Raw genomic sequence first — 17,316 nt, 5'->3', positions numbered from 1 at the left:
GAGTTTGGATTTGTTGGGAAGATTGGGAAGGGTTCTGTTGGAATCCAAAATTTTGGTTGTTTTGAAAGCCATTGTTTTGATTAGTGTAACCTTGATTTTGGAATCCTCTGTTTTGGTTTTGAAAACTGTTGTTTTGGTTATTGTTATGATGACTTGAGTTGGGATTGTTTTGAAATCCCTGGTTTTGAAAACCTTGGTTTGAATTGTTTTGGAAGGAAGGTCTTTGAAAATTTTGTCCAAAATAAGGTCTTGGTTGAAAACCTGAGTTGTTTCGAACAGGTTGAGGTCTTGGTTGAAATCTAGAATTATTTTGTCCAAATGATGGTCGGTTTTGAAAATTTGGTTTAAAATTCGATTGACCGTGATTTGGAATAAATCTCTGGAGGTTTGTGTTTGCTACCAAAGCACACAGTTGTTGGTAGTCTGCTTCATCATTTAAATCAGATTGATCAAAAGAATTGTTCAAAAATGGTTGGTTTTGAAAAGATGTCTTATTAAAATGATTGAAGTTTTGTTCATTAAAAGGTGTTTGGTTTTGAGAAGATGTGGAAACGAGAGCAAGTGGTCCTCCAAAAGCTGTAGTGGTTGGTGGGTCAATCGAGGATTCATACGATTGAAGTTCTCCATACAAATTGTATAAAGTTTCAGTATGAATGGCTGGATTTCCCTGAATGATGAGTTTAACCATCTTCCAGCTTTCGTAAAGATTGTTTAGAAACTTGAGATTTATCTCGTGTTGTGTCTTTTTGATGCCCAAATTGTTCATTTTTACATGATAAAATTGAACCTATCATGAGCATCAAGGATGGTTTCTGATGAAAGCATCTTGAAATTATCGAATTCATTTAAAACAGATGTTCTTTTGTTTCCAATAATTCTTTGATTTCCACAAAAACGATTTTTTAAATTTTCCCAGATTTGATTTGCAGTCAACAGTATTATGTCATCGATTTGACTTAGAATACTGTGGGGAATTCCAGACACAAGTTCCTTTTTGGCTTGGAGTTGCAGCCTTTTTTCGGTTTCAGCAAGAGTTGCTTGATTTGTAACAAGAGTAGCCATGTCTTCTGGAGTAATATATGTTCCTTCTACACAATTCCAGACATTTTCATTTATGGAGTTGAGATGAAGATTCATACGGCCAACCCATGAATTATACTCTTCGGGAATAAGTATGGGTGCCCGTGAACCAGATCCCAAGCTGTTAGCAATAGAAACAGAGTTCATGTTGGAATAATTAGCAGAAGACATAAAATTTTTTTTTGTTTTTGAAAAGATTTTGAACACGTGATATTAAAATGAAATTTTTAAAGAAACGTTAATGGAAGGTTTTTAAAAAAAACGCTAACCAAAGGTTTTCGACAAAAATTTCAAAGTAAATCACACAAGCTCTGAATTTTTTGTTTAAGATTTTTTTTTAATTTTTTTTAAGGATTTTGAACAAGTGATATTAAAATGAAATTTTTAAAGAAAAGCTTATGGAAGGTTTATAAACGCTAACCAAAAGTTTTCGACAAAAATTTCAAGGTAAATCACACAAGCTCTGATATCAATTGTTGAAAATATACGATCTGATTACCACGAATAAAGGCTCGGATACCAGTTATTGGGTGACAGATATATATATTTAAGGAGATAAGATGCGGAAAAAAAATAAGAAGTGCGGAGTAAATATAAACTGGAAAGCTATAAATGACTGAAAGCTATAAATGAAATAAATGACAGTATTTAAATGACGTAAAGCTGTAATAAAATATATAAATATATAAATATATATAAAGTCGGTTCGTCAATAAATTGACTGAACTGGTTTAGAATTGGACTGGATCTTAATAGACTGTGTCTCTATTTGTTCAAAGTTCAATCCGGTAAGTAACAATAAGTTCTTTTTATGTAACAATGAATTGTTTACAAAACGATACAAAATACACGGGTAATGTTTTTTGTATGTGGGTATGGGTTTTTTTAAGGTGATTTGATGAGGTTGAAGTGGGTATTTGGAGGTGGTAGAAGGTGGAATAAGGTTGTAGTTTTGGTGGTATAAGGTAACAAAGAGGGTGATGTTGAAAGAGCTTTGGGTGGTTATGAATATAGATTTTCGTAGTAAATCTCTCTGGATAGCCAATTCTCTCTCGCGTCTCTCTGGGGTTTGCAGTGGTCAAAAAAATCGAGGAAAATTCCTGGATGTAGGTAAGGTCCTGAATAATTTGCGGTGCAAATCTCTCCCGTATTATCTTGTTGAGTTGTGCTCAGTGAATTTTTTCTTAACTTGCAAATTCTGATGTCGAAAAACAGCAAGGTGATGATGGTTGTGGTGATTTGAAAGGGTTTTTGGAGGAGGTTTAAGGAGGGTACTTGGAGGGTGTTTGGAGAGTATTTTGAGGTTGATTGGAGGTTGATATAAGGTGGTGATGGTGGTGAAAGTTTATGAAGATGATGATGTTTGATGGGTTGAAGATGAACACCTTGAGTTTGAATGAAGAAGATGAAGATGGTTGATAATGTTCTTCATTTTTGGTTGTTGTTGATCTTGATGTTCTTGGTTATTGTTGTTTGGTGATTGAGAGAGTTTTATGTTCCAGGGAATTTACAAAGAAAAATGAACACTCACACTATAACATATGAATCTCTCTTACTCTCTTCTATCTCTCTCTCTCTCTCTCTCTCATTATCACCTACACTATCACATGTGCATATATACTTGAAATGTCTTCAAGCACTTAGTCTTTTTTATTGAAAAGAATGGCTGGTGTATGCAAGTTGTAGAAGAAAAAACGTGGGGTGGGGTGGCTTATCATTTCCCTCCCTTTTCCTTTTGACCTTTCCACCTAATATATGAATATATAATACATATACACATATATAATACATATATATATATATATATATATATATATATATATATATATATAATTCATATATATATATATATATATATATATATATATGTATGTATGTATTATACATACACACATATATATATATATATATATATATATATATATATATATATATATATATATATATATATATATATATATATATATATATATATAATACATACATACATATATATATATATATATAATACATATATATATATATATATATATATATATATATATATAATATACATACATATATATAATACATATATATATATAATACATACATACATATATATATATAGTATATACATACATATATATATATATATATATATATATATATATATATATATATATATATATATATATCGTTGAAACTGTTTAGTCATGCATATGTGTTTTCGTCATTCGCTGGTTTTTGTATTTTCCGTTTTGATCACGCATTCATGCAACCTGAAATAACTGATAATATTTGTTAGATAATACAAATACAGCTCGTCTTATTTCAGTGATGGTTACATACAATGTCACATACAAAGACATTTTTCAACAGTTAGCGTCCTGTGGGGTTATGAACTTGATCATCATTTTGAGACCTCCCGTGTAGTAGATCCTCCCACTAACATTGCTGTCCATTTTGAGTAAAGTAGGCATCGACGAGATGTGTTGCGCGCTAATGACTTCACCAGATAGTATGCAAGCTTCCCAACCACGGCAAACCATACCAGGTTTAACCAAGACAGGGTCACAAATGGAACTGGGAAACTCCTCTAGGCGACCTTCAGCTGCCACTGCTTCTGTGTATGATCTGTGACCACAAAACACATAGGGTTTGGGATGTTGTAGGTGTGTAGGGGGGGGGGGGGGGGGAGGGAGGAGGCGGCGGTCTCCGCATCGCCTCAAACCAATATTGGGTTTGGACTGTTTTTGGTATCTGGCGATGTTAACTTTGAGTATATAGTGGCATCTGACTCTTGACATTTCCTTCTTCAGTGTTTTTGCGTCCCTTACTCCTTCAAATCTTACGAAAGCAAAGATAGAACCAGTTTTATCTTTCTTCCCACCGATGTATATGTCTACCACCTTCCCAAAAATTTCAAACTCCTTTGTTATTTTGAATTTCTTGATTCCAAATGGAAGGTTTGAGACGTAGTATGAAGTTACGTGTATGTGCTCTGTGTTGTGTTGTGAGGGCTTTGACTTCCGATGAACCTCCGTCCACTCGCCATTGGGGTTGTCACGACCGTCGGTCTCCTTTGGGAGCATTTTTTATGTGGTAGGTTTGGTTTGATAAGTTGACACTTATATTTTTACTTAGATGTCAAAATTATGGGATGACTAAGCTAAACAAGACGTGAGGAGCAATCCGAAATTTTAGTATAAATACATATTGATTTTATTCAAAAACCATACATGTCATGTATAAAATATACCTCAATTAATATACTAAAAAATAAAAATTAGGCTTCTACATATTTCAAGAAACACCATTATAATAATCAAGCACCAATGATAATGATTGGAATTGATATATACTTTTCATCAAATACAACAAAGCAAACAAATTAAGCTAACTAGCGGTGATTAACCCAGTGACACAGTACTATATATTTAAGTATAATAAAATTAAGCAAGAAACATAAACAAATGTAATATATGAATAAAATAACATCTTTTATATAATTTCTTTCCATTTACCTTTACCTTTTCCTTTTGCTGTCTTTTTCTCTAGAAAAATGCTGAAAGCCATAAAAGGTGAAAAGCAAAAGTTAAATTTACAACACGCTAAAGTCTACACTTGGGAAAAGAAGAAAAAACCAACTGGGTTCTAATTTTGATATGTTCACAGTCACTTCCAAAGTCAAACCAAACAAGATAACACTATTAAATTTTATGTAACACGTGTAATTTTATGCAACACGAACACGATATCAGACGGACACAAATTCAAATTTCCCCAATCTCGTTCAATATATCATCATGTATTTTTATAGGTTAACATTCTATTTTAAACCGAATCAAAAGTCGATTTTCCAAGAAAAAACTAGATTTGAGAGGCAAGATATGTTCACAATACCAAGATATGTTCAGGAGTATTCCGCTAAAATATTCCAAATTTTAACGAAATAGTATGAACTTTTGGCAATTACACAATTATTATCACCAATAACTACAATCTCCAAAACGACAATAGAATACAAACTATTCGTTTGTATGAAAGAGTTTAACAACTAACATCAAGCTAGACTAGTGCAAACATCTAGCTCACTATGAATGCCAAAACCAATCATGTCCAATGTATACCTCAATGTACCAAAATCTGGGCTTCTAGATGTTTTAATAAACTTCACAACTAAACAGTCTAAACTATTATAATAATCAAGTAGCAATGATTGAAATCTATCTATTTTTTTTTATCAAACACAATATAAGAGCACGAATTATAATTTTATAAAAATATAAAATATTTTTTAGAACGTTGAAAGCTTTATATAAAACCAACTAGCTAGGGAATAATGGAAAAAGTAACAAAATCATAACAATTACATAGGAAAACAAAAAAAACATGAGGAACACCAAAAAAACAATATAACCCAATTTTTTCCGCACTATGTTTAAACCACACAAAAAAGACCCCTTTAGCTCCTCTACAACACGACCTATGGGTATCAAACAATCACACCCAGTTTTGGTATAGTCTTGCTTTCCTTGATTTCAGCCAAAAGGCTGAGAATATAGCATTCAAAAGCTTAAGATTGTTAGTGTATTACTTATCATTGTATGAAAAGCTCATTATGTATTATTTCTTGTAAAGACCATATGTAAACATTTATATATTCCTTTAATGAGATGAGATGTGCATGGGCTTGCGTACATGGTATCAGAGCTAACCCTACTTCAACTCTAAGTCGTCGACCTCCCTCTTTCTTGAATAGCTGATTTTCTCTTCTTCTCACATCTCATCTCATTCTTGATCTTAATCCCTTACTTTTGTGATGACCGGAAGTGAAGTTCCTAAAGCTACACCGATCACTGAAAAGCCTTATGGAATTGCCAATATCTGTTCTTCCATCCTCGTAATTCTTGATCTTGATCGAATGAATTATGACTCATGGAGAGAGCTGTTCGAAACTCGCTGCTATGGTGTGGCTCATCATCTCAAAGAACAAACTGATCCTGCACCATCTGACATGGAGGAATGGAAACGAATTGACAATATTGTCAAGATGTGGATCTATGGTACACTCTCCCCTTCTCTTTTCCAAATTTCGTCCAAACGAAAGCCAAATGCTTTTGCATTATGGTTGTATCTTGAGATTCTGTTTCGTGCCAATAAAGACTCCAAGGCGATGCAATATGACACCGAGCTTCGAAATATTTCAATGGGAACTTCCACTGTCACTGAATACTGCACCAAGATTCAAACTCTGGCTGATCTCCTTGAAAACTTGGATGCCGAAGTTCCAGAGAAACCCATTGTGATCTACACAATTAATGGTATTTCTCCTAAATTTAACCATGTTGCTAGTTTGATCCGTCATAAAAAACCACTTCCCTCGTTTTCCGACACTCGAGTTATGTTACAAGTTGAAGAGCAAATAATCCAGTTGATGATCAACGAAATAAAGGTCATCTCCATTCTTACCAATCTTCCTCGACATATGCTCTTGTCACTGGCCCTAGCTCTCAATCAATGTACACTTGTGGCAACAATCAAGGTGGACGCGGCAGACGTAATGGAAGAGGGTGTCATGGTGGCCGACATGGCGACAGAGGCAGTCACAACGGGGGACACTCCACCAGCAATCAAGTCGGTCAACAGCAGTAGCTTCCGGCGGGTTGGGGTTTCGGCTGGTACCCTCTCGCTGGATCATTGGGCTCATCGACAATGCATCAGCAGGATGACCTGCTACCGCTGCCTTCCTCCCAGAGATTTATGACCCAACAGACTCCCTGGTTCAATGCTCCTCAGCAGACTCACCAAACTGGACATGCCCACCTTCCGCATCAGGCTTTTGTGACGTTGACATAGCAGCCCATTCCCGCTTGGGTTGATTTGGTCCATCAAGCTCATATTTGCAGCAATCTCAACACACTGCTCTTCCGAAATTATTCAACATGATGTCTCTGAATGATCCCAGTAACCACGGCCGGTATATAGATACCGAGGCCACTACTCACCTTCATGCAGAAGCAGGTATCCTTAAAAACTTTAGCAAACATGTACCATGTTCTTTTGTTGTTGTTGGTGATGGATCTAAAATTGTTGTAAGTAATATGGGTGACATTGACCTTTCTTTTTCCAACCCTTATCGTCCCCTTTCCTTGAAAAACGTCCTTATTACCCCCAATATAATTAAGAACCTTATTTTTGTGCGTCGGTTTAATAATGAAAACTCTTGTAGCAATGAGTTTGATCTTTATGGTTTTTATGTGAAGGATCTTCAGACCAAGCAAACCCTTTTTCGATGTGCCAACACTGACGATCTATATCCTATTACTGCACCAATTCCTCAAGCTTCAGTCTCTCTTAGTCCAATCCTTTGGCATCAACGTCTCGGTCAACCGTGTCGTCCAATTTTTCAATATCTTGTCTCTAATCATTTACTTCCATGTAAAAACATTAAAAATTCCATTGTGTGTCATGCAAGTCAACATGGAAATCATACTCAGTTACCTTTCGTTTATCTGATTTTATTTCTTATAAACCATTTGAGTTAATACATTATGATGTTTGGACCTCTCATATTACTAGTATAAGTGACATTAAATACTATGTTGTTTTTCTTGATAACTACTCTCATTTTGTTTGGGTGTAACCGTTACGATATAAATTTGATGTGTTTACTAAGTTTGTCCATTTTCATTAATATGTCTAAACTCAGTTTCACACAAAAGCCAGTCTTTTCAATGCGATAATTAGGAGGGGGGATACAACAATAACAATTTTCATCAACTTTGTAATTGTTAGGAAGTAAAGCGGATAACTAGCAAAACTATAAGCACACAAGACACAATATTTACGTGGTTCGGTCAAGGTGACCTACGTCCACGGGCAGGAGGGGAGTATTCTTTTATTTCAGAGCTCTCAAATATAGGTTACAAGTACAATTACACAAATATTCTCTTATCACTCTGGAATTCAAGATACAAAATGACCTAGCATGCATCCCTATTTATACTTAAGGGATCAGACCTAAAACCCTAATGGGCCAAGCCCATTGGCCTATAGGCCCATGAAATGTGTCAACCAATCACAATCCGCCATGCAACATCTTATGGAACATTCATCCATGTCATACAACCCATGAGCATCAGCAACACACATGATGGAGCACGTTGTGCCATAGTGGAGCAACATGATGTATAAGTGGTGCATCATGAACACTAATGGCCCAACAACCATCATGGTGGCACAACATGGTGTAATCCTTGAGCAATACCAACTTTTGAGAATCCTTGAATGAACTTGAGCATCATAGAGGACTTCATAGCATACTTGGCTCATGAACCCTGGGCGCAACAACATCTTTCTTGGCCCTTCCCTTCAACATATGGTGCAACAAGGTTCCCTTGTTGCTCCATATCACTCCCACGTGCTCCAAACCTCTTCCAGTTGCTCCACAGTCCCTTCTGTACGATCCGTTACTTTGGCACCTGATCCGTTCCTTTTTCAGACGATCCATTCGTTTCTGAGATGATCTATTCCTTTGTCACATGCTCCATGAACCCCAAGTGCTCCATTTAGTTCCAATTATTCCAAATGCTCCATGAACATGATCCAAATGCTCCATGAACATGATACAAATGTTCGATTCACATTTAACAATCTCCACCTTGACCTGATCATCCTGTGAACTCCACCTCGAACAAGAACTTCCTCTCCCTTCCTGCCATGCGTCCCCGAAGGGACCTACCTCCTGCGAACATCAACCAAGTCCAAGCAAAGCTTGAACTTCTCCATGGGCAACAACTTTGTCAACATATCTGTTGGGTTGACCTTGGTATCAATCTCTAGTATTCAAAACTTGTCTCCTTCTAGAATACCCCGAATGAAATTCAGCCTGAAATCAGTGTGCTTTGTCTTCTCGTGATACACAGGGTTCTTTGTAAGACTCAAAGCACTTTGACTGTCACAATAGAAGACAAGCTTCTCCACCTTCAGACCAAGACTCTAAATAATCCCTTGCAACCATATCTCCTCCTTTATTCCCTATGTCATGGACATGTACTCGGATTCAGTTGTGGAGAAAGCAACGGTATCTTGTAACGTTGACTTCCAACTAATGGCACATCCAAATAAGGTGAATATGTAGCATGTCCGTGACCTGCGCTTCAACAAGTCACCACCATAATCAGAGTCAACATATCCCACCAAGTCACTCTTCGTATTTGCTCCATACACCAAGAAAACATCCGTCGTTCCCTTTAAGTATCGCAAGATCCAATTTACAGCTTCCCAATGAGTCTTCCCTAGATTACTCATAAACCTACTAGCTACACTAACTACATGAGCCAAATCAGGTCTGGTGTAGACCATAACATACATGAGACTTCCAACATCACTTGAGTATGGAACCCCGCTCATGTACTTCCTTTCTTCATTAGTAGTGGGTATAGTGTTTGGACCAAGTTTAAAGTAAGCCGCCAAAGGAGTTCTAGTTGGCTTGAACTAATCAAAATTGAAGGATTGTATAACTTTCTCAATGTACTTTTGTTGATAAATACACAACCGCCCTGCTTTTGTATCCCTTGGTATCTCCATTCCAAGTATTTTCTTTGCTGCTCCCAAATCCTTCATTTCAAACTCATTCTTCAGGATCGCCTTCAATTCATTTATTCCAGCCATGTCCTTGGATGCGATGAGCATCTCATCAACATATAGCAACATATATATATAGGAATCTAGCGACAATTCTTTGAGTAAACACAATTGTTAAACTGGTTCCGAGTGTAGCCATTCGAGATCATGAATGAATCAAATCTCTTGTACCATTGTCTTGGAGACTACTTCAAACCATACAATGATTTTTTCAACAAACATACATGATCCTTCTTAGAATCAAGGAACCCTTCTGGCTGGGACATATAAATCTTTTCTTCTAAATTTCCATGAAGAAATGCAGTTTTCACATCAAGTTGTTCAAGTTCCAGATCCAAAGCACTTACCATGGCCAAAAGAACACGAATTATTTTTGATGGTTTTTGAGCACTATAACAATCCTATGGTGTACATACAACCTAAAATACTTTGGAACTAAGTTTTCTCAAGTTATACATGCAATTACATTTTATCCAAAGCATATACCCTAGCTAGCATGCAATTGGAGATATACAACATAAAAACTAGTTAGATTAATACCTCTTTGTTGTAGCTTGTAGTTCTTGGCCTTTCAAGAGCTTAGTACCTCAAATGTGATACCTCAAATAAGTCACAAACACCAAAAGCAAGAGGAGGCTTATGAGAGAGAGGTTAGGGAGCACAAATCGGCTAGGGTTTCACCTTGGAATTCTTATCGGCCGATTTTAGGGATGCTAGGGGTTACTTTTATAGTGTGGAATTCCTAGGGTTTCTTACATGTAAACCCTAATTGAGCATGACTCTTCAAATTTGATAGGCCCTTTGGACTAAGCCTTCATGGACTCCCATGTAGTCTTAGTCCATCCTTAATCAACATGGATCATTAGCCCAAACTATAAGTATTACTGATTTACCTAATCAGTCTCCGTAAATTTAATCAGTCTCTTTTGATCACTAATTAAATAATATGATTTCTCAATTAATATATTATTCATATAATATATTAATAAATCACAAATAACCTCTTTTTCAAAATCCATCCTATCAAATTGCTCTGGTGAAGGCAACCCAAAAGGACCATGCTACTATCGGGTCAAGTACATACCAATTATAGTTATGGGCTTAGACACCTAATCCAACAGTCTCCTACTTGGATAAGTCTAATAACTATAACTGACAATGCAACTTCAAAATCTGATTAGCAATCGTAGCTCTTCAAAAGCCGTTTTCCAACTCTGATCTAGTCAATGACTCATCCTTTAGATAAGAGATCATATAATCCTCTGTTCTACAAGATATCGTGTGGACGAAGACATGGAATAAAGTCCTACTCATTGTCCAACTATTTTTTTCCCGATTTCTGATTTGTTTGACATAGAAATTAATTGAACACATCAATTGAGTCCTGACCGGGCCCGACACATAAGTCAAAACAAAATCATCGAGGGGCCCAAGATATCGCTTTTAATCCTCTTAGGATAAAAGGAACAGATAAACTTCGACTTATATGCTTGTACTAATTACTTGTCAAATTATACACAACAACACGTTTTATAACATCAAGTTACCAATGCGTTTTCGTACTATCAATGCACAACCAACTCATATATCTTGGTTTGAAGATTATACGATATTATCGTCTCACAATCACTCATGATAAATTCCATGAAGTGATTCATGTGAGTGTGGGTTTAATCCAATACTCAAATCTTATTTCAGGAACACTCATGAACGTTGTAGCAAATGTTTTCTATGTCTAAACACCTTAGACAATCTACAAGCCAATTCATGACAGGCTAATTTCATAACCTACTTCCAAAGTATGATTAATTGTGGATAGTTTGAATAATCATATTATTCTGGAAGTCAAAACATGCGAAAAGTGAAACATAAAATAACCAATTGACAAAAGACAGCAAACTTTACTTATAAATAAAACCCATTTTATTTAATCATCAAATGTCAATTACATTTATTTATTACAAATTTCTATCTGACTATCTAATCTCTAAAACTAATATCGTCCCTTAGGCCAATGCTCTTAGCATGCTGCAAAATGCTTAACCCTACTCAGTCCCTTCGTAAGGGGATCTGCTGGGTTATCCTCTGACGATACCCTCTTCACTACGAGGAGCCCCTCTTCTACTCGATGTATTATGAAGTGATATTTTTTGTCGATGTGCCTGGATCTACCATGATCCCTTGGTTCCTTGGTTAAGACGACTACACCCTTGTTGTCATAGAAAATCTCCAAAGGCTCCTTTACAGCTGGTACAACTCCAAGGTCTCCGATGAAGTTCTTTAGCCATATTTCCTCCTTCAACGCTTTGCTTGCTGCTATGTACTCTGATTCGCACATTGAATAAGCTACAGTCTCCTGTTTGGAACTTTTCCATGTTACTGCTCCTCCATTAAGGGTAAACACCCAACCCGACGGAGAGCGGAAATTATCTCTGTCAGTCTGAAAGCTGGTGTCACTATACCCTAGCACTCTCAAGTCATCACTCCTACCGAGGGTAAGGACCCAGTCCTTAGTCTTCCGCAGGTACTTAAGAATGTTCTTTACTGCTATTCAGTAAGTTATACCAGGATTCCCTTGATATCGGCTAACCATGCTCAAAGCACAAGCCACATCTAAGCGATTACATGTCATAGCATACATGATCGAGCCAACGGCAGACGCATATGGTACTCGACTCATTTATGCTATTTCGGCATCGGTACACGGACTCTGAGTCTTACTCAGTTTAGTATTGCTCTGGATAGGCAATTCTCATTTCTTAGAATTCTCCATGTTGAAACGTTTCAACACCTTATCCAAGTAGGTACTTTGACTAAGTCCTATTAGTCTTTTACTCCTATTTCTCAATATCCTTATCCCTAGAATGTAAGCAGCTTCCCCGAGGTCCTTCATAGCGAAACACTTCCCAAGCCAGGACTTCCTGCAAGGTTGGAACGTCGTTTCCTATGAGTAGTATGTCATCCACATACAATACCAGAAAGCTAACTATACTTCCACTAGCCTTGACATATACGCAGGACTCATCCTCGTTTCTCGAAAATCCAAACTCTTTGACTTTCTCATCGAAAAAAGATTCCTTTTGCGAGATGCTTGCTTTAATCCATAAATGGATTTCTCAAGCTTACACACTCTATTAGGGTACTTCGCATCTACAAAACCCTCTGGCTAACTCATGTAAACATCTTCAGCCAACTTCCCATTAGGGAAAGCGGTTTTGACATCCATCTGCCATATTTCATAATCATGAAACGCAGCTATGGCTAGCATAAACCTTACAGATTTGATCTTCGCTACTGGTGAGAAGGTCTCGTCATAGTCAACTCCAGGAGTTTGAGTAAAGCCCTTCGCAACCAATCATGCCTTATATGTGTGTACTTTCCCATCCATGTCGGTCTTCTTCTTGAAGATCCATTTGCACCCGACCGTCTTACGACCTTGTACATTGTCAGCCAAGTTCCAAACTTGATTGTCATACATAGATTGAATCTCGTTGTCCATCACCTCTTTCCACTTCACATACTCTTGGCCCATCATGGCTTCCTTGTAGTTTTTAGGTTCATCCAAATTTGCCAGTGTGCTATCACTGATAAACGTATCACCTTCACTTGTTATATGAAAACTATTGGGTTATGAGCATTCTAACACTCCTAAGTGTACATGCAACCCTAAATACCTTGGATCTATGTTTTCTCTATTATACATACAATTATGAACATCCAAGGTATTATCCTAATCTAGCATACAAAATAATAAATATAACAAGATAGAATACATACCTCTTTGATGTAGAATGTCTTCATGAAGCTTGAGTGCCTAGTGCCCCAAGTGTGACACCTCAAATGGTTCACACAACACCAAATACACTTGGAATAACTTGAGAGAAACTTGAACACTCCTTGAAATCGTCTAGCCCTCACACTCACACATTAGTGCACGATTTCTTGAGCCATGGGATTCTTTTATATGGTGGCTATTAGGGTTACACCATGTAACTCATAACTTTACCCATTCCTTATGCTCCATGGATTTTAACCTCCATGGAGTATCCATGGGTCACCCCATGGACTTAGTCCAACATAAGGAATCTTGGATCACAAGCCCACATATATAAGAATGAATGATTTACACAATCAACCCATATATTTAATTAGTCTCCTTTTGATCACTTAATTAGTTCCAAATTAATTCTTGATCAATACTAATTAAATAACCTTATTAATATATTAGAACTTATAATATATTAACCAACCTTAAGTGTTATTTCTCTCATTATAGTCTATCCAAATGCATGATGCCAGGCAACCCAAATAGACCATGCCGGGTTGGGTCAAGTCTTACCAATTATAGTTATGGACTTAGACATTAATCCAACAAAAACCATATAACACAGGTGGAACACTAACCCTACTGGAACGTCTCAAAGGTAAGGACTGGTTAACTGGTTCAACAGGAGTCTCATCCTCAGGTTGAGTGCTAGTGTTAGAGGTTCCTTCATCGCTTAACTCTTGCAGCTCTTCAAGGTCAATTTGCCTCCCACTATCCTCTTGGCATATGATTTCTCTTTCATGAAAGACACCCCTTCATGCTACGAAGACCACGTTCTCACTAGGTCTATAGAACAAATATCCAAAGGATTTCTGTAGGTAGCCGATGAAAATACAATGCTCACTACGAGGTTCGAGCTTGTCGCGAGTCTCTCGTCTTACGAAAGCCGCGCAACCCCAAACCTTGATATGTGCTAACAAGGGAACCTTCTCTATCCATACTTCGTGAGGTATTTTGGCAACCTTCTTAGTTGGGACTAGATTAATGATATGGGTGGCAGTCTCTAAAGTATACCCCCAAAAGGAGATAGGTAACGAAGCTCGACTCATCATGGAATGAACCATATCCATCAAGGTTCGATTGCGCCTCTCATCCGCAACATTAAGCTGCAGTGTCCTAGGTGGCGTCAATTGTGAAACAATTCCACATTCCTTAAGATAGTCGTGGAACCCAATACTAAGATACTCAACACCTAGATCGGATCGGAGCATCTTTATCTACCTGCCCAATTGATTCTCCATTTCTTGCTTAAACTCTTTGAAAAATTCAAAGGTTTCCGACTTGTGCTTCATTAAGTAGATATATACATATCTACTAGAATCGTCGGTAAAGGTTACATAGAATCAGTTAGCATCCGTTGTGGTGGATCTGAAGGGTCTACACACATCGGTGTGTATGAGATCCAAAAAACCCTCACCCCTTTCACAAGTACCAGTCAAAGGTGACCTGGTCATCTTTCCAAGCAAACAAGATTCACACGTGTCATCTGACTTTAAGTCAAATGACTCCAACACTCCATCCTTTTAGAGTTGGGCTATACGCTTCTTGTTGACTTGTCCAAGACGACAATGCCACAAGCATGCTTTGTCCAAACCATTGGATGAATCAATATGCAATACATTATTTTCTAAGTTGTCTACAACCATCACAGTTTCATATATACCATTACAAGGCAATGCTTCAAAATAAAATTTATCATTATAAAAAGAATTAATAGAACCAATTTCATTGTTAAATGAAAATCTAAAACCTTGTTTATAAAAACCATGAAAAGAAATAACGTTTCTCCATATCAGACGAGTAGCAACAATTGTTCAAATATAGATCTAACCAATTACAAAGCAATAAAGAATAAACTCCAATCTTGGTGTGTAACATCCGGAATTCCAGGTATATCATTTGTTATTATTTTTTTTAATCTTTTGAGCTACTCGACGAGTCGGTGCTCCAACTCGTCTAGTAGAGTCGCGATGTGCCACGTAGGATTAATGACCTACTCGAAGAGTGCGAGAGCCGACTCGCCGAGTAGGCGCTGCAATGAGAAACCCTAAATCTTCGGGTTTGGGGCCTATTTAAAGGCACTTATAGCCTCATTTGCAGCTACCCTTCCTTGAGAGCAAACCCTAAACGACCTTTGATCCTAGAGAGAGAGTGATTTGCTAATTGTGAGTGTTTGGTGCATTTTGTGAAGAGAAAAGAAGACTTCTAAGCCAAGGGACAAGAGGGTGCTGCTAGATCCGATGTTGTTTCACTCCAAAGCTTCTGGGAAAGGTATAAAGCTTGCACCTTTCTCATTATTTTGTATAGATCTCATGATTGGTGAATCTAGGGTTTTTCCGCCCAAATATGAGGACCTTGAGTGTTCCATGCTCATTGAGAGGGTTGAACTTCAGATCTGGACCATGTGAGGTTCCTAGAGTCCAGAAGTCCCTGCTTTATCCAACCATAATAGTGATCTTGAGTGAAAAACCCTTTTTGGGGTGTGTTTTGGCATTTTAAGCTCAAAATGCCATGCATGAACGTAAAGCCTGTGAATTTATGTGATAGATGAGCCTTAGGAGTATAGATCCAGAGTTCGGGGAGGTCCTCTGCTTTGAAAACGACTGAATGAGAGATGATTCTGAATGGACTCGCCGAGTTAAGAAGCCGACTCGGCGAGTCGGATGGGGTTGTCCCGATGGTTTTGATCGTGTAGCAACTCAGCGAGTTGACGGGTCAACTCGGCGAGTTGAGCCAGACTTTTGAGTGATTCTGTGGATGGCGAGCAGACTCGTCAAGTCCCATGAGTGCACTCGACGAGTAGGGTCAATATGGACTGTTGACTCGAGTTTGACTTCTGTTCACTTAGGGTTTGGTCAACCCTGTCTTTGGGAAAACCATGGAGGGGTAAATTGGTCTTTTCCCACTGCAAGAGAGAGAGAGAGAGAGAGATAACTTAGTAAAATGTGTAATTTAAAGATTTAATTAGATATAATTATCTTATGTGATTAGGAGGAGGCTAGACTTGGTGATTCGTGTGCGAGAGTATTCATTCACTTAGCTTGCTTACGAGGTGAGTCTTCTCACTATACTTACCAAGAGTGGTATCTTTACTTGATTGAGCTGTTTTATGTGTTTATCTGTGTATTGTTATATTCTGCATTATGTCCTGCGATTATTGTTGAATATTGTTGCTATGAGTTTACTGAGTTGGAACCGGAGGGTTCCACTGAGACACATTGACCGGAGGGTCTTATTGAGTTATGGCCTAGAGTGGCTAATGAGCTGTGTCTGGTATTTTGGGGAACTCACTAAGCTCCGTGCTTACCGTGTTATGTGTTATGTGTTTCAGTTACTTCCGATGATCGCGGGAAGGCCCCGGCTTGATTGTACACACACTCGCATTTGGATATATATTTTGGAGGGTCCTGGTTCATGGGAAAAACAAATTTTGATAAATAAATTGTATTAATGTTGATACTTGATATTTTTGGGAAATATGACATCTGATTTTTGTTGGATTAGTGTCTAAGCCCGTAACTATATTTGGTAAGTACTTGACCCGGTTGTGCATGGTCATTTTGGGTTGCCTTCACCAAAGCAACATGATATGATGATTTATAAATAAAGAGGTTATTATGATTTATTAATATGTTATATGAATTATATATTAAAAGAGAAATCATATAATTTAATTAATATTAGACAAGAATTAATTAAGAATTAATTTTGTGGCTAAAAGAGATTAATTAAGTAAATGGGACTGGAACTGTCAATTGTGTGATAGTTGATTTAGGCTG

At 37.3% G+C, this 17,316-nt stretch overlaps 1 protein-coding gene across 1 annotated transcript in view; it reads left to right on the top strand.

Moving 5' to 3' along the window:
* LOC145124287 (receptor-like serine/threonine-protein kinase At2g45590) overlaps positions 1-16,548 on the top strand; it is a 35,974-nt gene extending 19,426 nt beyond the window's left edge. Inside the window, exons 2-3 of the mRNA XM_079059562.1 lie at positions 15,729-15,808; positions 16,529-16,548. Of these exons, the coding sequence (XP_078915688.1) occupies positions 15,729-15,808; positions 16,529-16,539 (91 nt within the window). The 3' untranslated portion in view covers positions 16,540-16,548. The remainder of the gene's footprint in view (positions 1-15,728; positions 15,809-16,528) is intronic.
* Positions 16,549-17,316: the final 768 nt, after the last annotated feature.

The sequence above is a fragment of the Lactuca virosa genome, chromosome 7 (genome assembly GCF_052849685.1).
Source record: "Lactuca virosa cultivar CGN04683 chromosome 7, Lactuca_virosa_CGN04683_v6, whole genome shotgun sequence".
Lineage (NCBI taxonomy): Eukaryota > Viridiplantae > Streptophyta > Magnoliopsida > Asterales > Asteraceae > Lactuca > Lactuca virosa.
Note: the sequence above shows the minus strand (reverse complement) of the source record. Positions and strands in the feature narration are given on the sequence as shown.